Source organism: Odontesthes bonariensis, chromosome 16 (genome assembly GCF_027942865.1).
Source record: "Odontesthes bonariensis isolate fOdoBon6 chromosome 16, fOdoBon6.hap1, whole genome shotgun sequence".
Taxonomy (NCBI): Eukaryota; Metazoa; Chordata; class Actinopteri; order Atheriniformes; family Atherinopsidae; genus Odontesthes; species Odontesthes bonariensis.
This window is the reverse complement of record NC_134521.1, coordinates 3,375,146-3,402,173: the sequence shown is the minus strand read 5'-3', so window position 1 is coordinate 3,402,173 and position 27,028 is coordinate 3,375,146. Positions and strand designations below refer to the sequence as shown.

General features: G+C 38.8%; 1 protein-coding gene across 1 annotated transcript; it reads right to left on the bottom strand.

The window, feature by feature from the left end:
• Positions 1 to 25,820, bottom strand: rbm41 (RNA binding motif protein 41). Its single transcript, XM_075487408.1, has 7 exons — positions 25,796 to 25,820; positions 16,239 to 16,355; positions 13,082 to 13,283; positions 11,366 to 11,570; positions 9,612 to 10,117; positions 2,835 to 2,982; positions 1 to 289 (listed from the first exon to the last, which is right to left on the bottom strand). Exons 1-7 carry the CDS (start codon positions 25,801 to 25,803, stop codon positions 150 to 152), a joined length of 1,326 nt encoding a protein of 441 aa, XP_075343523.1. The 5' UTR covers positions 25,804 to 25,820; the 3' UTR covers positions 1 to 149.
• Between the last annotated feature and the right edge of the window lie 1,208 nt (positions 25,821 to 27,028).

Below are 27,028 nucleotides of genomic sequence, written 5' to 3'. Positions count from 1 at the left end.
TTCGGGTCAAAACAAACCTTTATTCGTTTAAAACTGGCCATAACGGCAGCTTTATGTGCAGTGAAAAATAAATAACACACGTCTACATCCATCTAAGAAGGTTATTTACAACTTTAAAGAATATGTGTTGTTGTCCAAACATTTCTCTTTCATTCATTCTTCTGCTTTTCTTCCTGCCGTTTCGGCTTTTCCTCTTCCTGTCGTTCACGGCCAAACTCAACTACCAAAGGTTTCCCCAGCAACCGGTATCCGTGGACCAGCTGCAAGGCATTCTGGGCCGTTTTAGCGTCTGCCAAAAAGAAAAACAAACACATCTAATGTGTAATTCATAGAGGCGACAAAACCGATTTGTTCAATTGCTCATAAAATATTTAAAAAAAATTTAAGCAAAGCTAGCAGTGTGGCAGTAGGGATGGCAGAGTTTGATTCATGTGTAGAATGAAACGTATAACGATCAGTCATTATAACCACTTCCATAATACTGAGAAGGTCCTTTTCATGGTGTCGAAAAACAGCTCCAACCAGTCAGTCGCAGAGGGTGTCCTGAAGTGTCTTAAATGGGATTTTAGCGAAAATACAGCCTCTAAATAAGGCATTATCTGTCTTTATTTCACCAATACTTTAAGACGAATTAATGAATGAACCTAGCCTGGGAATTCCCATGCTGCTTGGCGCGCGATTTCATTCTCACTTTAAAGGCCTGGAAACCACCGCCCTTATTTTTGCCTGAGTTAGGGAACCAATCACAGAACGGGGGGGGGCAGCAAGACGATGACGACGTCTATGCACTACACCGAAGCTTGTAGAGTGTTAATCCAACATGGCAGCGGACACAACGTTACTGTTCGATGTAGCTTAGAACGCAAGTTTACTTTTAAAAAAGAGCAACGTTTGGCGTTGAAAGATTTCATTGCCTTCTTCCTCGTCGAATTTCTGTCGCTCTACATACGTCATCTGGTATAAGTGATACAATTGGCTATGAATCGCGCGCAAAGCAGCATGGGAAGAACCAGACGCCATTTGATAGACATTCGTAGCGCCCAATAAACGGCTCTAGGCATTCGTAAACCACGCCTCAACTACGAGAAAATGCACACCTAGTTCCCAGACCACCATCTCATCCAGATGTGGACGCGTCAGCCAGGCTAGATTGAACGTGTACCATTGCACTGTAAGCTCATAGCTGCCGTGTTGTTGTTATTGGGGGCTATCGGGGGCTTTCTACACACGCGTTTAGTGGGATGGTGTCATCATCGCAGCTCATTCACTCCACTAAGGAGGTCCATCGCACTCAAAGTCGTAGTCCACGTCGTCAAAATCTGATAAATATTCTGCCATGTTGCACAAAACTATCAGTAGCAAACTCCGTGTGAAGATAGTCCACACGTTCATTCATTCATTCATTCATTTGGTCTTAAAGTATTGGTGAAATAAAGACAGATAATGCCTTATTTAGAGGCTGTATTTTCGATGCCCGGTTCACTCCCGTTATAATTCAATTCAATTCAATTCAATTCAATTCAATTCAAGGCACTTAGATAATAAAGTCCAATTCAAGCCAATTGGAATTCAATTAATTAAGATATCTAAGGATATCCACAGATCTCCAGCGATCTAAATATCGTCCGAAGGACGCCGACTTTCACCAAACTGTTATCAGTGAATAGATGGAGGTATTTTATGCAAGAAATAAGGTCCAGGTTTATAAAAACAACAAAAAACCTTCCCCTTTAAGTCTCCAGAATGCCTCCTACCACATGTGTAACTGCTTTAAGCTGCTTTTCCTACACTGTTGAGAGAAATTCATTCAACTCTCCTCCAGTGGTCTTCTCACCCTGCCCTCCAAAATATTTCAAAATTATATTACTGTAATATAATACTGTAATAATAATAATAATAATAATAATAATAATAATAATAATGTCACTGTAATCTTTATTGTTGTAAAGAAGTCTCTGTGCTCCAGAATGCTTCCAGACTATTTTAAACAGGACTGTATTCATCCCCCTTTAAAGAAACCTGGCCTCGATCCAACACTCACCGGCAATTTGTCACTTTCGTCTTGGGAATCGTTGAGAAGGCTGTTACTTAACAACAATCAATATCATCGACCCTTTTCAGTTGAGTTTTCACAAATTGCATAGTACTGATATGGTTGTGAATGAATTCATTTGGGTATCGTAACACTTGTCTGCCGTCTGACTCCACTGATCAAATCATATCATATAAAAAGCAGGGGGGGGGGGGGCACAGAGGGTTTTCCTAGCATCTTAGAAAGAGAAATTCCACGGTGACTATGAATGATTTTTCCTCACTGAGGGTAAGAAATCACAGATTTAACAGATTCACCACTGACTGTCTTTCAGGAAACGATTGAATGGAGAGAAAAACCCTTTGACCCTTTCACTTCATTGACTGCAATATTTGTAATACATCTATGTTACACAAACAGTACATTAAAAATGCTGTTGAAGCATTTCTGACACCGTTCATCAGCTCGTGCGTCCTGTGGGGTACCACAAGGCTCAATGCTGGGTCCCACTTTGTTTAACTTCCACATGGTTTTTAACGTCGTTGCTTGCCATTGTTGTTGCATCTAGCTTGACGTGGCATCTGATAATGCTAAATATCCAGAGGCTCGACACAACTCGTTTAATGCGGTCGAGAAATAGGTGAAGGCGACTAAACAGAGACATCAGAGCTGCAGAGAATATTAGTCAACACCTCAGCCATTAAGCAGGAAAGGTAAAATCCTCGGTTAGAAAAGTTGCTTCTGAAATGGCTGTTGTCATTTAGTGATGTAAAAAATGTGAGCATCAGAAAGAGTTTCTCACCTGGCAGAGTAATAAACGCCTGACCCTTCATCCTTCCTGTCAGCAGCCGGTAAAGAACTGGGGGTCCACCCTTTTGCTCAAATCTGGAGAACAGCGCCACCAGCTGGGCCACTGATGCTTGTGTACTCAAGTTCTTCACACACAGAACCTAAAATAGGAAAAAAAAAAAGTAATTTAATCTACACATTGTCCAAAAATAGACAGGACAGGACTGTTTACGCTCCTTCCCCCCCAAAAAATATTTATATAAATAAATATTTTTAAAAAAAAAGGGTGAATAAAAAAACATTGTTTTTTCACTGTTATATTACTGTGTTGTTGTTATCTTATTATTGACTATTATGCCTGTTGTCGCAAATTTGCAACATACCAAAATTTCTATTTATTTTTTGTGCAAAAGTGAAATTAATAATCTCAGCATTATTTACCATCTACTTAAAGGCTAAAACATACACAAAACATTTTTTTTTATATACAGCTATATAAATTCAGGCGTTAAGGGGTTAAAGCACGAGCTTGTTGAAATTTCTGCAATGTGTGGCTTAAATTGAGCAGCAAAGATAGGCCTCAAACCTGCACTTTATATTCACTTAGTTCTATCCCTGTGTACACCTCGTCTCAGTCTACTTGCACTTAACAATGTGGGTTACATGAATAATTGGCAATCTTTCTGGGGAAAGCCTGGTCTGATTAGGAGAGACGGCATCCAGGGATGTTGCACGGCATACAGCTGTACAGGGGCACAGGCCCCCCAGCCAGAACAACCACCACCAACACTGCCTCACTGTATACAGAAAATTAGGAGTACCCGATTTGGTCTGATAAGTTATTCCCCTGATTGAGTAGCGTTTTAAACTAGCTCACCCACATTTTACCCATTTAACTTGCTCTAACTTACATAAGTTTACTTTTTAAAGCATCAAACTGTACCGCCTGCTCTTCATCTCGGCAAAACGGTCGATGACTTCACTGTGACCGACCTCACCGAGCTGATCCCTTTCAACGGCCAAAATGGTGAGGTAATGCAGCCTCCCTTGTGACATTGTGGACCTGAGCCAAGTGTGGAGCCGTCTCAATACACTGAAAGATCTCTCACAGCTACAACTGTTCATTGGAATTGTGAGAGCAATGTGAATTATCTGTGTCAAAGATGGGAACATCGCTGTATCTAGTGAATTATAAACAGACTGTCAGAATATCGCTCAATTGAAAGGGTTTCTCTTCTTATCTGCGGCTTAGGCAGTTTTTTGCTACCAGAACCTCCTCAGATTTCAACTTAACCTTGTAACGACCTGCCATGCAAGAGAGGTGCTCCTCAGAGAAAGTGCTGTGGATCACAGGCCTGAACACCCTCTAGAATTTGGTTGCTTACAGATGAGAAGGGCTGCTCCATCTCTGAAACCATCCTGTCTAGACAGGGTAGAAACAGGTTCCTCTTTAACTTTTCTGAATCACTGAGGTCACTTATTGCTCCACAACTGGACTCAACGACGTAATCTTCCATGCGCTTCTGCTTCTAACTTTGTCTGAAAGTGGCACATGATTCAGGAATCTGATTTTCCAGTGCTGAAGTTAAGCTTTGTGCATCAAATTCTCTAAGTTGCTTTAGGGCCAGCAAACACTCCTTAATGCTACACTGGAAAAAATGCCCCTCCAAAAATAAGTAAAAAAAACAACAAATAAAAGACGTTTTTGCTTGAAATAAGCAAAAAAATCTGCCAGTGGAACTAAAAATTTGCTTATCAAGATTTCTTGATATAAGATGTGATATTTAGGACCTTTAGTGATCTTGAAATTAGCTTAAAAACCTCTTCAAATGTAAAAAAAAAAATGTGACTCAAAACAATTTGTTTTCAAGACTTTTACATTTAACAAGAAATTCCAGATGTATTGTCTTCAAACAAGTCCCTATATCTGGCTGAAATGGAACTTGTTAGGCAGTTGTGTCTTATATTAAGTGTAATGAGATATTTTGACTACAAATGAGACAAATATACTTGGTAAGACTTTGATTTTTTTCCAGTGTACCCTCATTCACATAACGGACACATATGGCTAACTACTCAGTAGTTCCATCTCTCGCTTCATCTGCCATAATCGCAAACACTCCAGCCCGTTTGATTTCATACCCCCTCAGCACAGCACTCAATCATCTCATTTTGAGATAAAGGTGATAAATATGGGCCGTGTGAGGGGGCTGAGTAAGTCTGCAGGAAAGGATCAAACTCCTCCAAAAAGAGGTGTTTTCTCATGCTCTCTGAAAACATCCAGAGACTTTTTTCCAACCCAAATCTTTGCTGGGTATATTGAGGCAATTTTATCTGATTCTGATTCCTAGTGCTTAAGATGGTTTAGTAAATAGACTATAATAGGCAAAATAGGATATTGTCTCGCGTTATGAACACAAAAAAAATTGACTGAACAAAAACATCAAACTATTAAGAAGAATAGAATAGAATAGAATAGAAAAATACTTTATTCAATTTCTTAAATGTTTTTTAATTAATTACTTAATTTTTTAAATTTCTTTAATAAAAAGAATTTATTAATTGTGGTTTGCTGAATATTAGATCTCTCCTTTACAAGTCGCTGTTAGTGAATGAGTTGATTTGTGATCATCATATTGATATATTTAGTCTTACAGAAATCTGGCTGCAGCAGGAGGATCATGTTAGCATTAAAGGGATAGTTCATACAGCTTTATGTCAAAAAGAGGCGGACTATCCCTTTAAAGAATCAACTCCCTCTGACTATTTAAATGTTCACGTTCCACGAACCACAGGCAGAGGAGGAGGAGTGGCAGCTATCTTCAGATCAGGGTTACTAATCAGTCTTAGACCCAAGATTAGTTTGAGCTCTTTTGAATCTCTGATTCTCAGTTTTTCCCAAAGTGGAAATCCCAGAAACCTCTTGTGTGTGTTGTTGTGTATCGTCCACCTGGCCCTTATTCTGAGTTTCTGTCTGAATTCTCAGAGTTTTTATCCCAGTTAGTGCTGAGTACAGATAAAGTCATTGTAGTGGGTGACTTTAATATTCATGTAGATGTTGAAAATGACTGCCTGAATATGAACTTTAATTCTATATTGGACTCTATTGGATTTTCTCAGAGTGTTCAGGGACCGACTCACTGCCTTAATCACACCCTTGATCTTGTGCTGACTTATGGCATTGAGAGTGAACAGTTAACAGTGTTCCCTCATAACCGTCTTATCTGACCATTTTTTGATAACCTTTGAGTTTACATTAGTTGACTATACAGTTTCTGAGAAGAAATTTACATATAGAAGGTGTCTATCAGAGGATGCTGTAACCAGATTTAAAGAATTAATTCCATCATCCTTTTCTTCACTGCCATGTGCAGATATGACAGAGGACGACTACATAAACTTTACTCCAGCAGCACTTGACTCTCTTGTTGACAGCACTATAGTTTCAATGCGTACAGCACTGGACAATGTTGCCCCTCTGAAAAGGAAGGTAATCAGTCAGAAGAGGTTGGCTCCTTGGTATAATTCACAGCTGCGTGCTTTAAAGCAGACTGCAAGAAAACTGGAGAGACAGTGGCGTTCCTCTAATTTAGAAGAGTCTCAATTAGTCTGGAAAGATAGTTTAATAACATATAAGAAAGCCCTTTATAAAGCTAGAACTGCTTATTATTCATCATTGATAGAAGAGAATAAGAATAATCCCAGGTTTCTCTTCAGCGCTGTAGCCAGTCTGACAAAGAGTCCGAACTCTGCTGAGCCAGGTATTCCTTTAACTCTCAGCAGTGATGATTTCTTGAGCTTCTTTACCAGTAAAATTATTTCTATTTAAGAGAAGATTATTGGAGTCCTTCCCACTATTATCAGTGATGTATCATCAAGTACAGCAGCTTTAGAAGTATCTTTAGAACCTGATTTGTATTCAGACGGCTTCTGCCCAGTTGATCTCTCTGAACTAACAACAGCAATAGTCTCTTCTAAACCATCAACTTGTGTTTTAGACCCAATCCCAACCAGACTGTTCAAGGAGGTTCATCAACACTTCCATATTGGATTTTATCAATCTGTCTTTGTTGACAGGATATGTACCTCAGACTTTTAAGGGTGCTGTAATTAAACCTTTACTTAAAAAACCTATTCAGAAACTGCAGAAACTGCACTGGTGAAAGTTACCAATGATCTCCTCTTAGCCTCTGATAGCGGACTTGTGTCTGTGCTTGTCCTGTTGGATCTCAGTGCTGCATCTGATACGGTCGATCACATTTTTCTTTTAAAGAGACTTGAACATGTTATTGGGATTAAAGGAACTTTAAAGCAACATTCTGCTGGTTTAAGTCATATTTATCTGAAAGATTTCAGTTTGTTCTTGTATATGAAGAATCTTCCTCATGTCATGGAGTTCCTCAGGGTTCTGTGCTTGGACCGATTCTTTTCACTTTATACATGCTTCCATTAGGTAACATTATTAGACAGCATGGCATAAATTTCCATTGCTATGCTGATGATACTCAGCTGTACTTATCTATGAAACTAAATGAAACAAACGGGTCGGTCTTAAAGACATAAAGACCTGGATGACTAAGAAAACTGAAGTTGTTATCTTTGGACCCGAGTGCTTCAGGGAGAAATTGTCCAGCTATATAGTTACTCTAGATGGTATTTCCTTGGCTTCTAGTTCTACAGTGAGGAACCTTGGAGTTATTTTTGACCAGAATTTATCATTTGACACACATATAAAACAGGTTTCTAGGACTGCCTTCTTTCATCTTCGTAATATTGTTAAAATCAGGAACATCTTGTCTCAGAGTGATGCAGAAAAACTGCTCCATGCATTTGTTACTTAAAGATTGGACTACTGTAATTCTTTATTATTGGGCTGTCCCACATATTCACTAAAAAGCCTTCAGTTGATCTAAAATGCTGCAGCCAGAGTTCTGATGAGAACTAACAGGAGAGATCATATTTCTCCAGTTTTAGCTTCTCTTCATTGGCTCCCTGTTAAATTCAGAATAGAATTTAAGATTCTTCTCCTCACATATAAAGCTCTTAATGACCGAGCTCCATCATATCTTAAAGATCTCATTAGGAGATATTTTCCTAACAGAGCACTTCGCTCCCAAACTGCAGGTTTACTTGAGGTTCCCAGAGTTTCTAAAAGTAGACACCCTCTCAAACTTTAAGATTAGCCTTAAAACTTTCCTTTTTGATACAGCTTATAGTTAGGGACCGCTCAGGTGATCCTGAAACATAGCTAGGAAATTATTTTCTGAACTGTCTCCGTATGTACAACCAATTTTTAATTGAATTTATTGGATTTGATTGGATTATGATTACAATGAAGTGGACTCTAATTGGCTTGATTTGGACTGTATTATTGAAGTGTCTTGAGATGAGATAATTTCTTATTTATGTGGTAAATATTAGCCTGTAGGTGGCTTAAACTAGACCCGGTGAAGCAGCTTTTAGCTGTTATGCTGCACACAACTGGAACAAACTACCAGCAGAACTGAAATCCGCCCCAACTGTAAGCACTTTTAAATCCAGGTTAAAAACATTTCTCTTTCGGTGTGCTTATGGTTGAGTTTATATTTTTCTTTTTCCCCTCTTCTTTGATTGCTTTTACTTTTTATTCTATTTTTTTTTCTCTTTAAATTGCTTGTTTTTATGCTGCTTTATGCTGTTCTTTTAAATGCCTTGTCTTTAAGTAAAGCACATTGAGTTGCCCGTGGTATGAAATGCGCTGTATAAATAAAGATGCCTTGCCTTGCCTTAAAGGGATAATCTCGAGTAAAATGCACTTTAGATCAATTTACGGGATGTTGGGAGTACATACGTTGAGTTGACATCAAAATCATGTCATTCGGATGTGTTTTGAGAATTTCCATTTGACCGTTTTTAGCCAAAAGTCGTTAGCCTGGAAGTGACGGGGGCATATCGTTTTGCCGCTACAAAACGCTATTTTTATACCTCTTCAACAGCTCCAAACAACATAACACTTACGTGGTAGTGAGTAGAGGGTCCCTAAAGCCAAACCGAAGTGTCCCGAGGTCTTCATGTGGTCGGATAGAGAGTCCAGAATGAATTTAATCAAGCCAGTACCTGCTCTCAATCAGAGCCTCTCCCGTCAACAGGAGGCTATCTCACGCGAGACATCACGTCACGTGAGTCCGTAGGAGTTGATTGCCGAGTATGGAATAACTCGCTCTGGAAATTCACAATTTCGTTGCCGTTTTTTTTTACAAACATAGTCCAGTATTTCTTTCGAAAGTGAAATGAAGTTGTGTGCAACAGCAAAGCCTAGCTTACTAACAGGTTGGAATTTTGAAATGTCACGTGACGTGATGTCTCGCGTTAGGTAGCCTCCTGTTGATGGAAGAGGCTCTGATTGAGAGCAGGTACTGGCTTGATTAAACTCATTCTGGACTCTCTATCCGACCACATGAAGACCTCGGGACACTTCGGTTTGGCTTTAGGGACCCTCTACTCACTACCACGTAAGTGTTATGTTGTTTGGAGCTGTAGAAGAGGTATAAAAATAGCGTTTTGTAGCGGTGACATCATATGCCCCCGTCACCTCCAGGCTAACGACTTTTGGCTGAAAACGGTCAAATCGAAATTCTCAAAACACATCCGAATGACATGATTTTGATGTCAACTCAACGTATGTACTCCCAACATCCCGTAAATTGATCTAAAGCGCATTTTACTCCGGATTATCCCTTTAAACCAAATGAGCTGAACATAAGGGTCATCAGAGTGATATTTTATGGCTGTCATATGTGGCTGCTGAGACCTTAGAGGGCTTTCCCGGCTGGTAGTTTCGGAACCTCGGGATGCTCCGGATCCCCTCTTCAGATTCACGGTTCTGTAGGATTTCCTCGTCTTTAACCGGGTCGATCTCCCCTCTGATGGTTAGCGGTCCGCCTGACCTCCCCGCAGCTCCACAAAGACTTCCGATTGGCTGGCATATATTGATCTGAATGGGAACAGAAGGTCTTGGTGGTTCTGGTCTGTCCTGAGCGGGCTGCTGCACTGAGGTGTCCGAACTTGACTGGGGCCGGACTGAAGACCAGCAACCTTTTTCAGTCTGCGGCTCCGTTCGATGTTCATCTTTTGATTGGTTGCTCTCTTTCTGCGAGTTTTGCGATCGGTCAAAGTCAGTTCTGTGTGAAGGCGGGTGTGATTCCCCCTCAGAGCTGTGACGTGCAGCTTGTTTCTCGCTGCTAAGAACGTCTCTGTAGAGGGAGTCCAATGGGTCCGAGGATGGCGCCCCCTGCTGGCCTTCCTGGTTATGTTCATCTGAGGTGCAACAAAAAAAATCACTTCCTGTCATATGGAGTTAACGGGACGATTTTACATGACTACAATTATTTCTCTGCTTGTTCTGATTTGTGTCAAGGCAGATTTAAACATCTGCAGCTCATCCAGAACGCTGCTGCTAGAGTTTTAACCCGGACTAAGAGATCTGAACACATCACAGCAGCTTTAAAATCTTTACTCTGGCTTCCAGTCAGTCACAGAAAAGATTTTAAAAGCCTGCTGATGGTTTACAATCTGTGATATGTTCAGAGAATGTAAACCCAGCAGAGCTCTTAGATCCAAGGACTCAGGTCAGCTGGTCCAGTCCAGAGTCCAGACTAAACATGGAGAAGCAGCATTTAGCTGTTATGCTGCAAACAAGTGGAACAAACTGCCAGTGGAGATTAAACTTTCACCAAATGGAGACATCTTTAAATCCAGGTTAAAGACATTTCTGTTCTCATGTGTCTATGCATGAAATCTGCACGCTATCTTTGAACTTATCTGGACTGTTGCTTGTTTTCAAATTCATTTATTTTGGACAATTACACTCATCCTCTGCACAGTGAATTTCAGCTTTTACCCTCTGGTTCCCGTTTTAAATATCCACTAGCCCGGACAAACAGATACAAGCACTCTTTTATACCCTCCGCTGTTCAGCTGCTTAACTCCACTAAGAAATGCAGATAGCCATATGCCAGGTTGTGTATTTCTTTATTTTCTAGGTAGGTCTAGTTTTTTTATACTGTGTATCTCACTTCTCCATAGCATTTTTATCTTTAAACCTTACACTGTGCAACCCCCCTAACCCAAAAAATGTATTTATTCAATATTATTATTATTATTTTTATCTTTTACAAGTTTTATAATGTCTTGTGGAAGTATGTGAGTGTATGCGTGTGTACTACTGCTGCAAAACAATTGCCCAAGTTGGGACAAAAATAAAGTTACTTACTTACTTACTCATTTAAATGATTTTATTTGTTTCTCTTTATATTCTTTTATGTATTTTTAATGCTTCTTCCACTCCCTGCTGCAATGCTTTTATTTTATGTAAAGCACTTTGAATTGTTTGTACATGAAATGTGCTATATAAATAAATTTGATTTGATTTGATAGGTCGAAGATCAAAGGTTTGGTTTCTTACTTAATGAACTTGCAAGTCTAAAAAGTGACTGACATTGCAAAAATAAACGAGTTCTTTCACTTTGCCCAAGTTATAAGAGTTTGGCTTTAAACAGTCCGTACCTCGATGGTAGAGTGCGGCGAGGAAACCCAGGCGGTCGGTCCCCTGAAACAGCGCTTGTTCGATCTCCATCTCCCGGCGTGACAGCGGGCGACTGGCGGCGAACCGCTGTGGGCGGGAGAGGAGCTCCGCCCTGGCTTCGATCTTGTCTCTGATAACCTGCAGACGCTGTTGCTTTGCATCCGGAGCTGCACGCACACCGTGGGACTTTGTGGCCATCAAGGAAAAGGTTAGACACCGAACATTAGTTTAGATGAGGTTCATGTAGGATGCTTATTTGTGTTTCTTTAAATATTGACCTTGTAGCACCCAAGCATATGAATAATCATTGAAAAAAAATCATTTTGGCTCTTCTTGCATCTTTTTGGGTGGGAATAAACCAAAATTTTGGGAATTTTTGGAATTGGGCTATTTTTGATCATTTTAGGCAATGTTGCATATTTGCATCTGTGGGCTTTCCTGATTAATTTTGTTCACAAAACCAAGTCATTCTCTGCAGATCGTTTGGCAAAAAGGTATAGTGAAAGTTCACCAGTAACTGCTGCTACCGCAATAAAATGTATATAATAAACCTTTATTGAACATTCTTAATACAAAGTGCGGAACGCAACCATCATAAACTTTCCATTCAACAACAAATCAAACAGATTTCACAGATCTTTGCTGTGAAAAAGTGAAGCACATATAAAATGCAAAAAATGTAATGTAAATAAAAACGTAATGTAAATAAAAAATGTAATGTAAATAAAAACGTACACATGAATTTAAATAATGAAATCTAAATAAAAATGTAATGTAAATAAAAAATGTAATGTAAATAAAAACATACACATGAATTTAAATAATGTAATGTAAATAAATGTAATGTAATGTAAATAAAAATGTAATGTAAATAAAAACATACACATGAATTTAAATAATGTAATGTAAATAAATAAATGTAATAATGTAATGTAAATAAAAATGTAATGTAAATAAAAACGTACAAATGAATTTAAATAATATAATGTAAATAAAAACGTACAAATAAATTTAAATAATATTATGTAAATAAATAAATGTAATAATGTAATGTAAATAAAAACGTACACATGAATTTAAATAATGTAATGTAAATAAATAAATGTAATAATGTAAATAAAAAATGTGCACATGAATTTAAATAATGTAATGCAAATAAATAAATGTAATAATGTAATGTAAATAAAAATGTAATGTAAATAAAAACGTACAAATGAATTTAAATAATATAATGTAAATAAAAACGTACAAATAAATTTAAATAATATAATGTAAATAAATAAATGTAATAATGTAATGTAAATAAAAACGTACACATGAATTTAAATAATGTAATGTAAATAAATAAATGTAATAATGTAAATAAAAATGTGATGTAAATAAAAAATGTGCACATGAAGCTAATAAAAAATGCAAAAAAAATAATGATTGCTGTGACAACTGTCGGCACATAAAATGCAATGTAAAAAAATTTATACGTGAATGTAAATAATGTATGTAAATTTAAAAAAAAAAAATCAAATAATGTAATGTAAATAAAAATACAATGTAAATAAATAATGTAAATAAATAAAAAGCTTGTTGCATATCTGCAACTGTGGGTGCTACAAGGTTAAAGATAAGCATTTTAAAGGTGCTAACCTGACCTAAAAATGAAAACTAGAATAAAAGTACCTCTTGTCTACAGGAGGTCTTACCTTCTCCGCTGCCTCCAGTGCATCTCTGCTCTGCCACAGCTGCATCTCAGTTTCGGTGAGGCCCAGCTCCCGCAGGCAGGCCAGCTCCTTCTCCCCGTCTTGCAGAGCCTGGAACTGGGAGAGGCTCCTCACTCCTGCCGCTTGCGCCCCAAACGGCCGATAGAGCGCCGCTGGGGCGAAGCACTGCTTCTTGGCTACACATCTGTGAGACAGATTTAATTTCAAAGCGCGATCAATCCTGAGTTCAGCAAAATCAGATGAAGAAATTTGTTTTTCAGTCACATGGTCTGAATATTTCTTTATTTATTTAATTCTACTGGCTGGCTTGCGGGATACTTAAAGTAACATACACTTATAGACTTTGATAGACATTTTTATGCAAAGCTTCCCGTAAGAACAAGCTTTTTTTTCACTGCAAATGAAGCTGCAAGGTTCACCGCGAGTTGGATTTTAATGAAGCAGGAGGGGAGGAGTAACGACCAAATCTAAAACTTATATATCATTATTATTATTATTATTATTAAATCCGCTACATGTTGCGAGTAAAAAAAAAATCATCTAAGAAAAGAGAGATTGATATTTTCACCTTGGAATAGTGTACACAGTTTGGTAAATCGATTAGAAGAGACGGTGACAGCTACACATAAAAAATTTTCTGTTGCTATAAGGTGACATCAAAATTCTTTTGTTTAAGGCGAGACACGGCGGGCAAAAACAGTGATTTTTCATGCAGTGGTCAATTTTTTAGATTTTGGGCCAGTCTACTCCTTCAATATGTGTTATTTAAAAACATAAATTAAAATGTTTATTTCATCACATTTTGTTTAAACGCGGCGGTACATTTTGCCCAAATTTACCAAAATGAATTCCCCTATTTAAATCTTTAAATGCCGTTTTCTCAAAATCATTTTTTTGTATTTTTCCAGTATCAATATCTCAGCCTATGGAGCACCTACTAACACCAAACTCTCCAGTTATACACTTAGCAGTATTCTGAAGATATGTACAGAAGGATTTGTTGATAAATCATTCCTGGCCTGATTTATGTGACATTATAATAAAAAAATATGGCGAAAATTGATGTTTTTTAGGCTATGAGCAGTATATTTTGATTTCCTAGGAAATGAAAGCAGATATCCTGAAATCCCTCACAAAATGAAAAAAGAATTTTGCACCTGGCTTTATCACATGTTCAGATCTATCTTCCGGAAATATATGCAAATGTGCGCATATTTAATTAGATAATGCCTAATTTGCATAATTAAACATACAAATTTCTAAAATTTGTAATACATTTTTTTTCATACTTGTATAGGTAATCCACTGAGGAAGTTTCATGGTGATATCTATTATTTTAAAATATTACCCTATTCACCTGTAGTGTCTCGCCTTAAAGCTATGGTAGGTAATCCTAGAGAGCTAGCAAGAGAGCTAGCAAGAGAGCTAGCAAGATTCGAAAGTGTCCACTCCTCTAAGCTCCACCCCCCCCTCCCCATTCCGTCAGTGCTTCATCCAAAGCCGGTGGAACCGCATGCGCACATGGAGCAGGGAGCCGGCAGAGGGGGGCGTAGGCAGAAAGCAGAGGCATCTGATTGGTTTTTTGTAGGCGACCAATCCGAGATCAGCGTCCCGCTGATCTCGGATTGGTCAGCTTTTTCTCAGTCCTGCAGCTGCCACAGAGGTCTGATTATTTTCGTCCCTTTTTCTAAATACATCTTGTATAGATTTCTCTCAGGATAGACGGACCATTTCACCCAGTATTACAAAATGTGTTTCTGAACAGGATTACCTACCATGTCTTTAAGCCAATCGTACTTTAGAGGAGATCAGCAGTGTCTCCTGGCCAGAAATTCCTTTAAATACAGAACATCTCGGACTAGGTTTTTTGATGGATGTATAGTTAAATACATCAAGTTTCATGACACACCGCATGGGGGTGTGGTGGTTGGCACCGACACCTCGCAGCGAGACGGTTCATGGTTTGATTCTCGTTTGCATGGCTTCTGTCTGGGTATTCCAGCTTCCTGCCACTGTCCAAAAGCGTGTGCCCAGAGTGTACCCTAGGGATGGGAATCGAGAACCGGTTCTTGTTGAGAACCGGTTCCCAGTGTTTCAATTCCTTGGAATCGTTTGGCGATTTTTGCAAACGAGTCCCTCATCGATTCCAGTGGGCGCGAATGGCGTCCGGTGCAGCCAGCAGCCAACAGTAAACATGGCGCCCAAGCGGTACAAACGCTCGAAAGTTTGGTTACACATCCCTAAAAAAGACGACAACAGGGCAACTTGCAAAGTGAATATTTCACCAAAGGGAGGAAATACTACCAACATGCAATAACTATGAATGAATGTCGCGTTTTCGATCCGCTCCGGACTAACGTTGGTGAATCTCAACCCAGCAACGTTAGCATGTCCTCGGCTAACACTGCAGGTAACTAACTAACAAACAAACACTGCCTATCATGTTAGCACCATTTGCCTGATTGTAAAAGCTGCTGTTAGTAACGGTTAAGGTTAAATGAATGCCTTCTCAGGCATTACATTTAGATGAAATCATGAGAGACAGAGCCTGACTGGCTCAGAGCCAGAGGCTGGTGGTACTACCCCCAGTTCACCTCTACCTCCAGCTTCTCCTTTCACCAGAGCAGGAAGAGTTAAATTACCCAGGCCAGGATAGACCAATGTGGACCTCACCGTTGTTGGGTTTGTGAGGTCATGACTCGTGTTACTTCTAAACTAAACAAAGTTGATGCTAATCGACCGGTTTGTTGTCCTTTTTCTCCAAATGAGAATCGATAAGGGAACCGATAAAGAACCGAATCGTTAAGCAGAATGGAAAATGGAATTGGAATCGTAAAAATCTTATCAATTCCCATCCCTAGTGTACCCCCAGGCCTGAATCGGATTAAGTGGGTATAGAAAATGGATGTATGTTTCATGATGTACTACATCTTTTATATCACAGTGGGGGCCTGCAGTACCGAAACAAAATCAACATGGTGTTGTGACATAAAATGCGGCCTCTGTGCACGATATATATTGCCTCATTGGGCTGGACTGTAAATCAGTTTATTCAACTCAATATTTGGATTTTTGCTTTTACTTTCAGTTCATAAATGGGAAAGCGATCCTCTGCGGATACAAGCAGGCGGTTTCTGACCGATCAATGTCGACGTCCGTGTGGAGCTGCTGAAGCAGGAGGCTGTGCAGCTGGCGCTGGCCCTCCGTCTCCTGCTCCTCCAGCAGCGGGCCTTCCTCAAAGGCTTGTCGGCTCACTCTGAAAAAGATTTAACAGAGACGCTTTAATTCAGAGACTCGAGATGATGCACGGTAACAGCAGAAATTGGCTAAATCACAGAAAAAATGTTCCGTCTACTTACACACTTTCCAAAGCTGTCTTACAGTATCAGTATCGATTGGGAGGCGTTATTAACTTTCTTAACAAAATGTGTTCGATCAGAAACAAACTGTTTTCCATGAAACTTCATTTCTGGGATATTTTCTAAAATGTAACAAAAATGTGAATCTCTAATTTGCTTACAGACACAAGGCCAAGGGGGGAAAAATACAGTGTCTTCACTTCAAGGCAAGGCAAGGCATCTTTATTTATATAGCGCATTTCATATCACAGGCAACTCAATGTGCTTTACATTTCTTTTTTTTTTGCACATTCACACAACAAACTGCATTTTCTGCACATTCTCTCGCTCACACCTCACTCCCGCACATGCACAAATTTGCGGTTTTGCACACACGGTGTACATATCTCGGACTTTAACTTTTGCACATACATATATTTACTTTATTTTGTACTCTATTTTATTCTATATGTATATATTTTTAATCTTATTTTGTATTTTAATCTTGCTTATATATTTTATTTGATATTCTACTATTCTAATTTAGGAATATTTAAGTTTACTTTAACTTTCTATTAATGTTACTTTGCTACCTAGTTTATATTTTATAGTTTTAGGCCGTAAGGTGAACCTCGAAAACTCCTTCAGAACACCAGGCTTGTTCCACGCTCTCCGTACCAAACACGCTTCAGCTCATAAAAATATTGAGTTATGTTGAGGTTTAAAAAAAAGTTTCACCGCTCAGAACAGTACTTTTTTAGTTTGCAACGTTTAAAGGAATAACTAGTGCCTGGCAAGGCGTATGTACATATTCGGCAGGCGTAATAACAGTTTGGCTCGCGAGAGGTGCCACGGTTGAGACGTCATCAGAATGGACGAATCGGATAGCTGGAATGTCAGCTGAGCTGGTAAACAGAAACAGCACCTCAGTAGCAGCGCGATCATCCAGCAGTACTGAAGAAGACGAAATTTTGACCGAAAGATTTGTTACATGCACTTATCTTCTGTTAAGCATGAGGAAACACAGAATTTCACCTGCACAAGGTGGAATGGAAGGAATCAGAAGGAACAAATAAAGAAGCACTTGCTGAGTTCTTATACGATGCGTGGCCGCATGCTGATCTTACAGCAGTGGGAAGAAACCTCAGCTTGTACTAGGGCTGTCACGGTTACCGGTGTAAACGGTAACCGCGCTAAAATATTTTGACGGTGAGATAACCTTCTGAATTTCAAAACACGGTGTTATCTCGGTGGGTTACCTTACCGCACACCGTTACACCGGGAGAGCTTTCATTTCCCTAATACTCCCACGGTTACACTGTATTACACTGTTACTGCGCTAAATACTTTGCATTTCAAAACATAATGTTATCTAGGTGCGTTACTAGAGCTCTACACCGCACACGTGACACTTTCGAACGTTCGCGGGCGCCACTAGTCCGAGGTTCTTTTCTCTCACTTTAAGCATGGCAGCAGAAGAAGGAAGCCGCGATGGTACCATTTTTCCACCTTCTAAGCGCACAAAATCGGAAGTGTGGTCCTACTTTGGATATTTCAAAAACTCTGAGGGGCAACTGGTGGAGGACGGTGCGCCCGTGTGTAGGACATGCCGGCGGAAGGTATCCGCGAAAGGGAGCAACACATCCAATTTGATCACTCACCTACGAGACCGTCACCCGCAGCTGCACAGCCAGTGCAAGGTATTGTTGAGCAAATCTGAAGTTTTATTGTAAAGTAGTGCTAAATGTATTCTTCAGGGTCTAAGCTTTCAAATGCACTGTTCCTGTGTTTATTACACCACGTGTATTATAAATGATTGCGCAATGTAAGACAACGTTGTTGTTCGAGGTCTTCGGATCGGTACCTGGTCACCTTAATGTTAACACTAAGAAAAAAAAAAAAAAAAAAATTACCGAGATAATATCGTAAACCGTTGTATTTTTGGTCACAATAACCATGAGCCGAAAATTTCACACCGTGACACCCCTAGCTTGTACATAGCACATCAACACCAATGTCACTGTGTGACTGTACTGGAAGGTGTGCAGTCTGTTCGTGCTGTGGAAGACCTGCAGTGTGACCACGAAGAATGTGACACTGGTGTTTTTGCATGCACAACATGCTGCACAGGAACATAAGACTGTCATTATTAAGAGCCCTGACACTGATGTAGCAGTCAATTGCCGCTTTCGGACTGTAGGAACCTTTGGCAGTTCTAATAACCTTTTAATCCGCGGGGCCGTTTTCTCCCGTGTTCGGACATACAGGAACTCGGGGCTTTCTCCCTTAGTTCCTATAACTATTTAGCTCCTTCTCCGAGGTCGGGTCTTTTCATAGTTCTATAGAACTAATCTGACGGAGGTGTGTGGTGGTTGGTAGCTACGCCCCATGTCATGCTATCACAGCTGAAATGTTTACTCATACACGGACACAACCGGTGGGTGTTTAATAAGTTAAACTTACACTGGTCTCATTTGTCTGCAGGCTCTGCTCTCCTTTCTTCCTTCATGAAATGAAAAAGTATCGTCTCCTGACTCTCTCTGTGAGCTTTTCCAGCCTCGATATTAGACGCCTGATGTGATTGTCCATGATTAATATCACCATCATGCAGACCATGAACACAGTGGCCTCCCCGCTCTCCATATTAGCTTCTTGGTGGTGTTTTTTCTACTCTCCTTACTTTTACCGTTTTGTTTTGTGTTTGAATGTAGCGCTAACGGCTAACGGCTAACGGCTAACACGTCACTGAAGCAGACTGCTGCGCGCGGCGCATCAGTCCCTATCAGGTCCCGACTCATGTGCGAATGCAGACTGAAACAGTTCCGCTGGGGAAGGATAGTTATCAGAACGAAATTCGAGGAGGGTAGTTCTGATAACTACTTTCTTAGAACGGTCTGTCCGAAAGCGGCTTTTTCTGTGAGTCTGCAGAAAGAATTGCCATGCAGCTTGTACTTTTTCACAGGGACGGGCAACAGAACACGCATAATGGACATCACCAAGGTGTCATCAGCCCTCGGAGCCAGTGTGTGTTCAGCCTTGATTGGGATCCATACATTCACTGGGTGTGACTCCACAAGGCAAAAAGAAGACATTTGCTGTGGCATGCGAGAAAGATGTCTACCTGAAGGCTTTCAGAAATCTGGGGACTGAATTTAACTTGGACCACTCTACATTTGCATTACTTTGCAAATATGTATGCCATTTGTACGATCAGCCAACCGCAGAAAACATCAATGAGGCTAGGTACAAAGCTTTCTGTATGGCATTATCAGCCTTGCCAGAATTATCTATCCCCCCAACAAGTGCTGCCCTCCACCAGCACTGCAAAAGGTCAAATTATCAGGCTAAAATAATGAGGTCATGTGTAAAGCAAAAGATTGGCGCTCCATCTCCCACTGGACATGGTTGGCATCTGGAAGATGGAAATCTTCAAGTGACATGGATGACAAGAAAACTAGCACTGACAGTGAGGAATAGTGTATGTGTGTGTGTGTGCTTTTATTTTTATACCTCTATTCTATTCCATTTGTATCATTCCTTTTATTATGGTTATGTATATATGTATATAAGTTTATGCCGGTTGTTGATGTGTATGCCCTACTTGTTTGGACTTTTTTATGTGTTGCGTAGTTATTAGTGAATAAATCAATAAATGAATACCTGAATGGTCCTTATCATTGATAATTAGAATTATTTCCATTCATTAATAAAAAAATGACGACATGATAAGGTAACCTTATCATCCACTTGCACAATAGTTGTTTGTACTATAAATAAAGCACTGTTTGGAATTAATTTAGCCCACGTTACAAACACGTGGATGGTTATCAATAATTATTGGAATTCCATTAATTGATCAAAATGACAACATGAAAGGTTCACTTGCATAATTGTGCTTCGTGCTGTAAATAAAGCACTATTTAGAATTTATTTGGCTCAATTCAGAAATACATGAATGAGCATTATCGTTGATAATTATTATTTTATGTTCACTTTAAAATGATATTTTGCGAGATTCCTTTCTGTAGGTTAGATTTGACAACACCAGGCAGGTTGTCATTTTTCCAGTTTGTTGTCTTAAATCGGCAACGTGATTGGTCCAGCGCGGTCACGTGGTGTCTTGTGACGTCAAAATCGTCATTCAGCCGAGGAAAATATTTCTTCAGAAAACGTCTCGGTTTAAAAAAAAGTACAGGATTCTGTGACGCGTAACTTTTTTTACAAGTGCAAAATATCTTGGTCATTTTTATCAGCTAACGGGCATGTAGTCCGGAGAGCACGGAGCGAGCCTAAACGAAAACGGGGTTCACCTTACGGCCTATTTATAGTTTGTATTTTGTGGACGGCGGTCAAAGGTCATTTCACTGCATGTTGTACCGTGTATAACTATAAATGTGACAAATAAAACTTTGAATCTTTGAATAAAGACAAGGCATTTAAAAGATAAAAAATTAAAACACAGTTAAAAGCAATCAAAGAAGAGGGGGGAAAATAAAAATATTAAATATTAAAAAAATATACAAAAAATAATCATTAATTAATTAATTAATTTGAAAACTTCTTTATATTTATAAAAAACAAAGTAATCTACGATTTGACGCCAACAACACAATAAAAAAAAAAGCTTGGAAAGAGGATTATCATTATGTGACAAGAGCTCCCCCCTCCCTTGGAGGCATTAAACTTTTAATTTGTTTATATTCTGTAGACACCATGAAGTTGGTGAGTGAAAATCTTTTTCTTTGAACGAAATAAGAGCTCAAACAAATGAACAAACATGAGAGAGGCCTGTCAATCCTGCTGCTGCCACTCCAGGAGTTTTACTCAACATTCCTCAAAATGAGGTTCGCAATTTGTAATTTGTGTTTTTGCTTAGAAAAAAACAAAAATAAAAGAGATACTTAAATAATCAAGAATTTCAAACGACACTCTTTGCTTTGCTTTGAAACCAGTAAATCTTTTCCTTTTCTATCGTTCCTTTAGGCTGTTGGATGTGTGTTCCGCGCGTAGAACGTATGAGAACAGAGAACGTAAAGCAGTTGACAGTCTTTTGATTGAATCTTTCCTTTGATATGATCAATTTGTCCTTTCCTTATGGGCTTCACTTCCTCTCTGATAGACAAACTGATGGACTCAATGGAGGACGACTTTGAACCAACTCAGCTCGAAGCTCTGTAAAGTTGCTTGATGTTTTTTTTTGTTAGCGCTACATTAAAGCACCACTGCACTCTTTATGAAACTGTACGATGGTCTTCTCTCTCCATCCGAAGAAAAATCCATGCGCTGACTTTTATTGCTAAAGCCCTAATGGGTAAACTACCTTTGGTGTCTGCAGGTTTTAACAAGTGCAATTTTAGACTTTTTTAGACCATCACGAGTTAAATTTAAGACCTTCACCTTGAGATTAGATCTTTTTTAACGAACTCTGCCACTCCAAATCGGATTATGTACGACGCCTCGTCTCTCCCGCATTGGAATGTTTTGGCAACTGTGGAGTCCGGGAACATCGCTTGGAAAAGTTCTCCGATGCCGTCATTGGATCTGCAGGACTGGTGTTTAGCCACTGTGTTAAGCGCCCACAGAACTTCTGCCTTCATTGTGTCAGTGGAGCCCAATTGATCACGAATATTGGAAGTAACACCACCGGTATCATTTCTTGACGACGTGCGGCTAGCTGCTACTGAACAGAACTGGGCAATTCCGTGGGAATTTCGTGCCGCGTTTGCCGACTCCTGGTGTTTGCTGGATTTCGTGTGAGACTCCAGTGCCTTGATGCCCAGGGTCCCGAGTTTAAGCGTTCTTTTGCAGAACGTGCAATATGCCTCACTATCGTCAGCGGGGACACGTTTTAGCCAGTCTGCAAACTCTTCCCTTGAGAGCCAATTCTCGTTGCATTTACACTTCCCCATCTCCTGCCATTCGGAGCCTACTTCATAACGATTCCCGCCTTGCTTGCACACAGAATCAAAATGCTTGCTGCTGCATCCTGTGACGGCAGTACATTTCCGTTTCACATCTGTAGTTTTATTATTGTACGTTCCACTACCAGCAACGCGTCATGTAGAACTACACGGACCATAACAAAAAAAAAAAAATGGCGTGGAAAAGGACGTCAAAAAAAAAAAAAAAACCATGAATCCTTTGTCGATATTTTGCATTGAAACGTAGGTCTTAAATTACTCAAACTCAATTTTAGACTTACAGTGCAAAATATCTCTATATTTTAGACCTTTTTAGGCCTTAAATTGAAAATGTGTAATTTAAGACTATTTTAGACTTTTTAAGACCCCGCGGACACCCTGCTTTATACATTTTTAATTTGTTTTCTTTTCAAAGTAGTGTTTACAGGACGAGTTCATGAGAAAAAATACTTTTACATATTCCACTTACAAGAACTGAACTTGGGAAAACATCCTTTTCATCATATGCACCAAAAGCTTGGAATGAACTTCAAGCTACTCTAAATCTTGAAGTTCTTCCATCCATAAATTCTTTTAAAGACCTTTTAAAATGATCATTAACTGACCACTGCAATTGTTTTTAATTTCATTCCTTGTTCGCTGTCTGTTTTTTAGTGTCTGTGTATACTTAGTTTTTAATATGTTTACTTCTGTTTAGATGTGATGTAGTAGTGGTTTTGTCTTGTCTCTTGTGTTTTATTGTAATGTAACTTTTTAAAGCCGCCTTCTTGGCCAGGACTCCCTGACAGAAGAGTTATTGTAACTCAATGGGACCATTTCTCAAAACATTTGTTAAAAATGTCTGTTTTTACATGTGCACCAGTGTTCTGGCAATATTTGTCAGGATCTGTATATTTGTTCTGTTTTGTGTTCTATCATATCAGAAGTAGTGTGTTTCCTAACTCCAGATTGCTCCTGATATTCTCCACCTGTGGCTCATCTCGAAAGTCATTCCGAGTACAACCTTCCTTCATTCAAACTCATATCCAAACCTCAAGAGACTCTGGTTTATTGGTTAAATGATTTCTCGTCTCTCCCAGAAGCAAAGACTCGCCACAGGACCAATCAGAAACGTGGACACCCGAGCACATTTACCTCCACTAACGCCTTTGTAAATAAATAATAAATCACTTATCCTTCCCTAGCCTGTCTGTCTCGGTCTCCTTCTGGATCCTGCCCACTGGTTAACAACTATTTTTGAGTATCCTATTTATTGGTTCCACAATATCTGACTCTTGTGTCAGAACTTGAAGTCCTGCCCTGGTTTTGAGGAACCTGGATGTTTAATTGGATGTTTACCTGGAGCACAAAAACTACTACTGCTCCGGGGGCTGATTGGACAAAGAAGAATGCTGCACGAGTTGCCTACACAGTGTGTGTTCAGTAAGAGGCTTCTTAAGGCAAATCTTGAAAGAAGCAAAAACCGTATACAATGTGAGCTTATGGAAAAACGTACTGAAATGATCATTTCCGCTCATGTTAAAGAATTTTTTCATTTAACTTCAAAAGAGATGTGTCCCATGTTTAGGGTTGCCAACCATCCCTTGAAAAACGGAATCATCCCGTATTTAGAAACAAATGTACGCGTCCCGTATTGAGCTGAAAAGGGACGCACTTTTTCCCGTATTATCGTGAGAATCAAAAAAAGTCCATAAAATGTCAGTGGAATAAATGAATAACATGGCGCTTTATATGAAAATGTAAGGTAAACTTGCTCCCTGGCCCTCTCCTGCTCTGTGACCAATGAGCTGACAGCACATTTATAAAGGAGTACGACTATACGGAATCCCGCTCATCAAGTAGCGTTGAGTTGTGCATGCAAAATTGCGTTGAGTTGAGTTGTGCATTAAGTTCACAAGTTCTATTTTTAAATATGTTTACAAGTCTGTTTGCACTTTTGTTATTGTCTATCTATTGTTTTATATTTATTTATACAGTTTTAAGTTTAAGACAGATTTCTGTCTAAGAAAGATATTTATTTTATTCAGTTTATTTTGTAATAAAAGTACATTTCTGGTTAAACATTTGTTTTCCATGTGTTTATATCACTCAAAAATATGCATTTAATTCAATTCAGGTTCGGGTCAAATAGTTAAAAAATCATTTCACTTAAAAAAAAAAAGAGCCAAAAAAAAGAGCCAAAAAAAAAAAAAAAAAAAAAAAAAAAAAAAAAAAAAAAATCACCAAAAATCGGTCGTTCCTGCCAATGAGGTGTCCCTTATTTTTTTTTTTTCAAGGAGTTGGCAACCCTACCCATGTTCCAAGTCTATAAATTGAATTTAAAACTGGTGATGAACACAGTGGGTCATATCAAATAGAAGCTGTAATCATCATAGTAACTGACTGATAAGTCATATTAATGACGCATATGCAAATACAATGAATATGCTGGTGAGGTCCAATTAGTACCGTAACGTGTCATAATTTTAAATACACTATTCAATCCTATTTCTCACGAGTCTCTTTGTAAACTTGTTGATGGAGACGCTTGTATATGAGCAAGCCATTCATTCTCCTACGGACAAAACTTGACGTTTCGCGTCTGTCATATACAGGGGCGAGGCTAGGGTATTTTTAGTGGTGCCAAGGCACCACTGTGAGATAGCTCAGCACCCCCTGGCTCAGCACATTTTAAAAATATTATATTATGCAAAAACCCTTTTTTTTTTTGGCTCAAGGATGCATTATTTTAGTGACCATTTTATTTATTTTTTAGCATTTGTTTTTGTTTTAACTCTTTACTCCCAAAATAAATGTTGAGTTGTCTTCAATATTTGTCGCAGGCTCTCTGTTATCCCTGTCAAGCCACACAGTCTTTTGAAATGAAGAGGTCAAAATTGCATGTTGTAGGGGGAAAACTCTACTCAAAGCAAAACTAATACGGCTCCAAAATTTATAAATGTACTAGTTCGCCTCAATTAGTGAGAAATAATATGCCTCTGTGAGCACTGGGGGCTGGGCCCCCCTAAAGACCAGATCCTAAAATCGCCCCTGCATATATATATCCAACCTAAAACTGACCTCAATGCAAATCGCATTTCTACTACATTTTCTATATATACGCAACACTTTTCTCTTTGAAAACTAGTACCAGGCAGAGGCTCTGAGCTACAAGCTGTACGTATGCAGAATTGACTAAAAGAAACAACGTAAAATACCATTTAACGTTTGTAACAACAATGTCCTGCAATCTTACGGTGGCTAACGCTAGCTTAGACAGCTGTTAGCTATCTCCATGACAACAGTTCCTGAAGTAGACCAAATAACAGGTGTGTGACGGCGTCAAACCTGTATTTTCACACATTGGTATTGTTAAACTGAGTCTAAAGCCAAATAGTTTGCAATAAAATGCCTAAATTCTTTGAAAGTGTTTACATGACACAGAAAGTCCTGTTTACCTTCGCATGCTTCCGGTTTGGATTTCCCGTTCCGGTATGGAATCATGGGAAATGTAGTTAAAAAATGACGAATACTGAGCTATTTTTGTTTTTTTATTTAAAATCGTGACTCTGTATATAATCTCATGTAAAATCACGTCGTGTCATCTATTAAAATCTATCTACCAATCTATATAAATCAAAATAAAAAATCTAATTTATTTATATAGCACACATTTCATGTACAAAACAATTCAAAGTGCTTTACATAAAATAAAAGCATTGCAGCAGGGAGTGGAAGAAGCATTAAAAATACATAAAAGAATATAAAGAGAAACAAATAAAATCATTTAAATGAATTTAAAAAGAAGCATGTATATATATATATATATATATATATATATATATATATATATATATATATATATGTATATATATATATATATATATATATATATGTATATATATATATATACATATATATTTTTTTATGTAAAAATACATAAAATAATATTTTATGTAAAAATGCATAAAAGAATATAAATTTAAATTAATTTATATATATATATATATACATGCTTGTTTTTAAATTCATTTAAATTATTTTATTTTTTTCTCTTTATATTCTTTTATGTGTTTTTACATAAAATATATATATAGACATAGATATAGATATATACACACGCATATGTATCTTTATATACATTTTTTTTTCCATCTACGCGACATGGAGCTTCACATCAGTTCAAACAAGTCTGTATTTTTATTTTTTTTTCTGTTATGGAAAAATTTCGTAAGGAGAAGAAGGCCATAAAATCCTAATATGCACCACACCCTGCTTTATTACCAAAGGGGTGTGGTTGTAACTACGTCTTTCAGACACTGCCTCTCCTTCATCTATCTGAGACACACGGTCTCATATTTGTAAAAGGTATAGCTTTATATGGTGTAAAGCCTAAACCGCACCCACCCTCCCTCCCTCCCTCCCTCCCTCCCTCCCCACCCAGAAGTGTCCTCAATTAGCCGGCCGGCTGACGTCAGTAAGGTGACATGGGCGCTTCTCTTCAGCAGTGAGCAAAAAAGGTTTTCTGCAGCATGCCATTGATAAATGGGGGATGCAAGAACTCATACAGCTTACACCCCCCCTCTTTGCATTTGTGCGCGATTCCGCTCCAGCTCCAGCTCCAGCTCCAGCCTGCAGCCCTGCAGCCTGCAGCCGGCTTCTCGGCTCCGCTCCGCGCCGCTCCTCTGCAG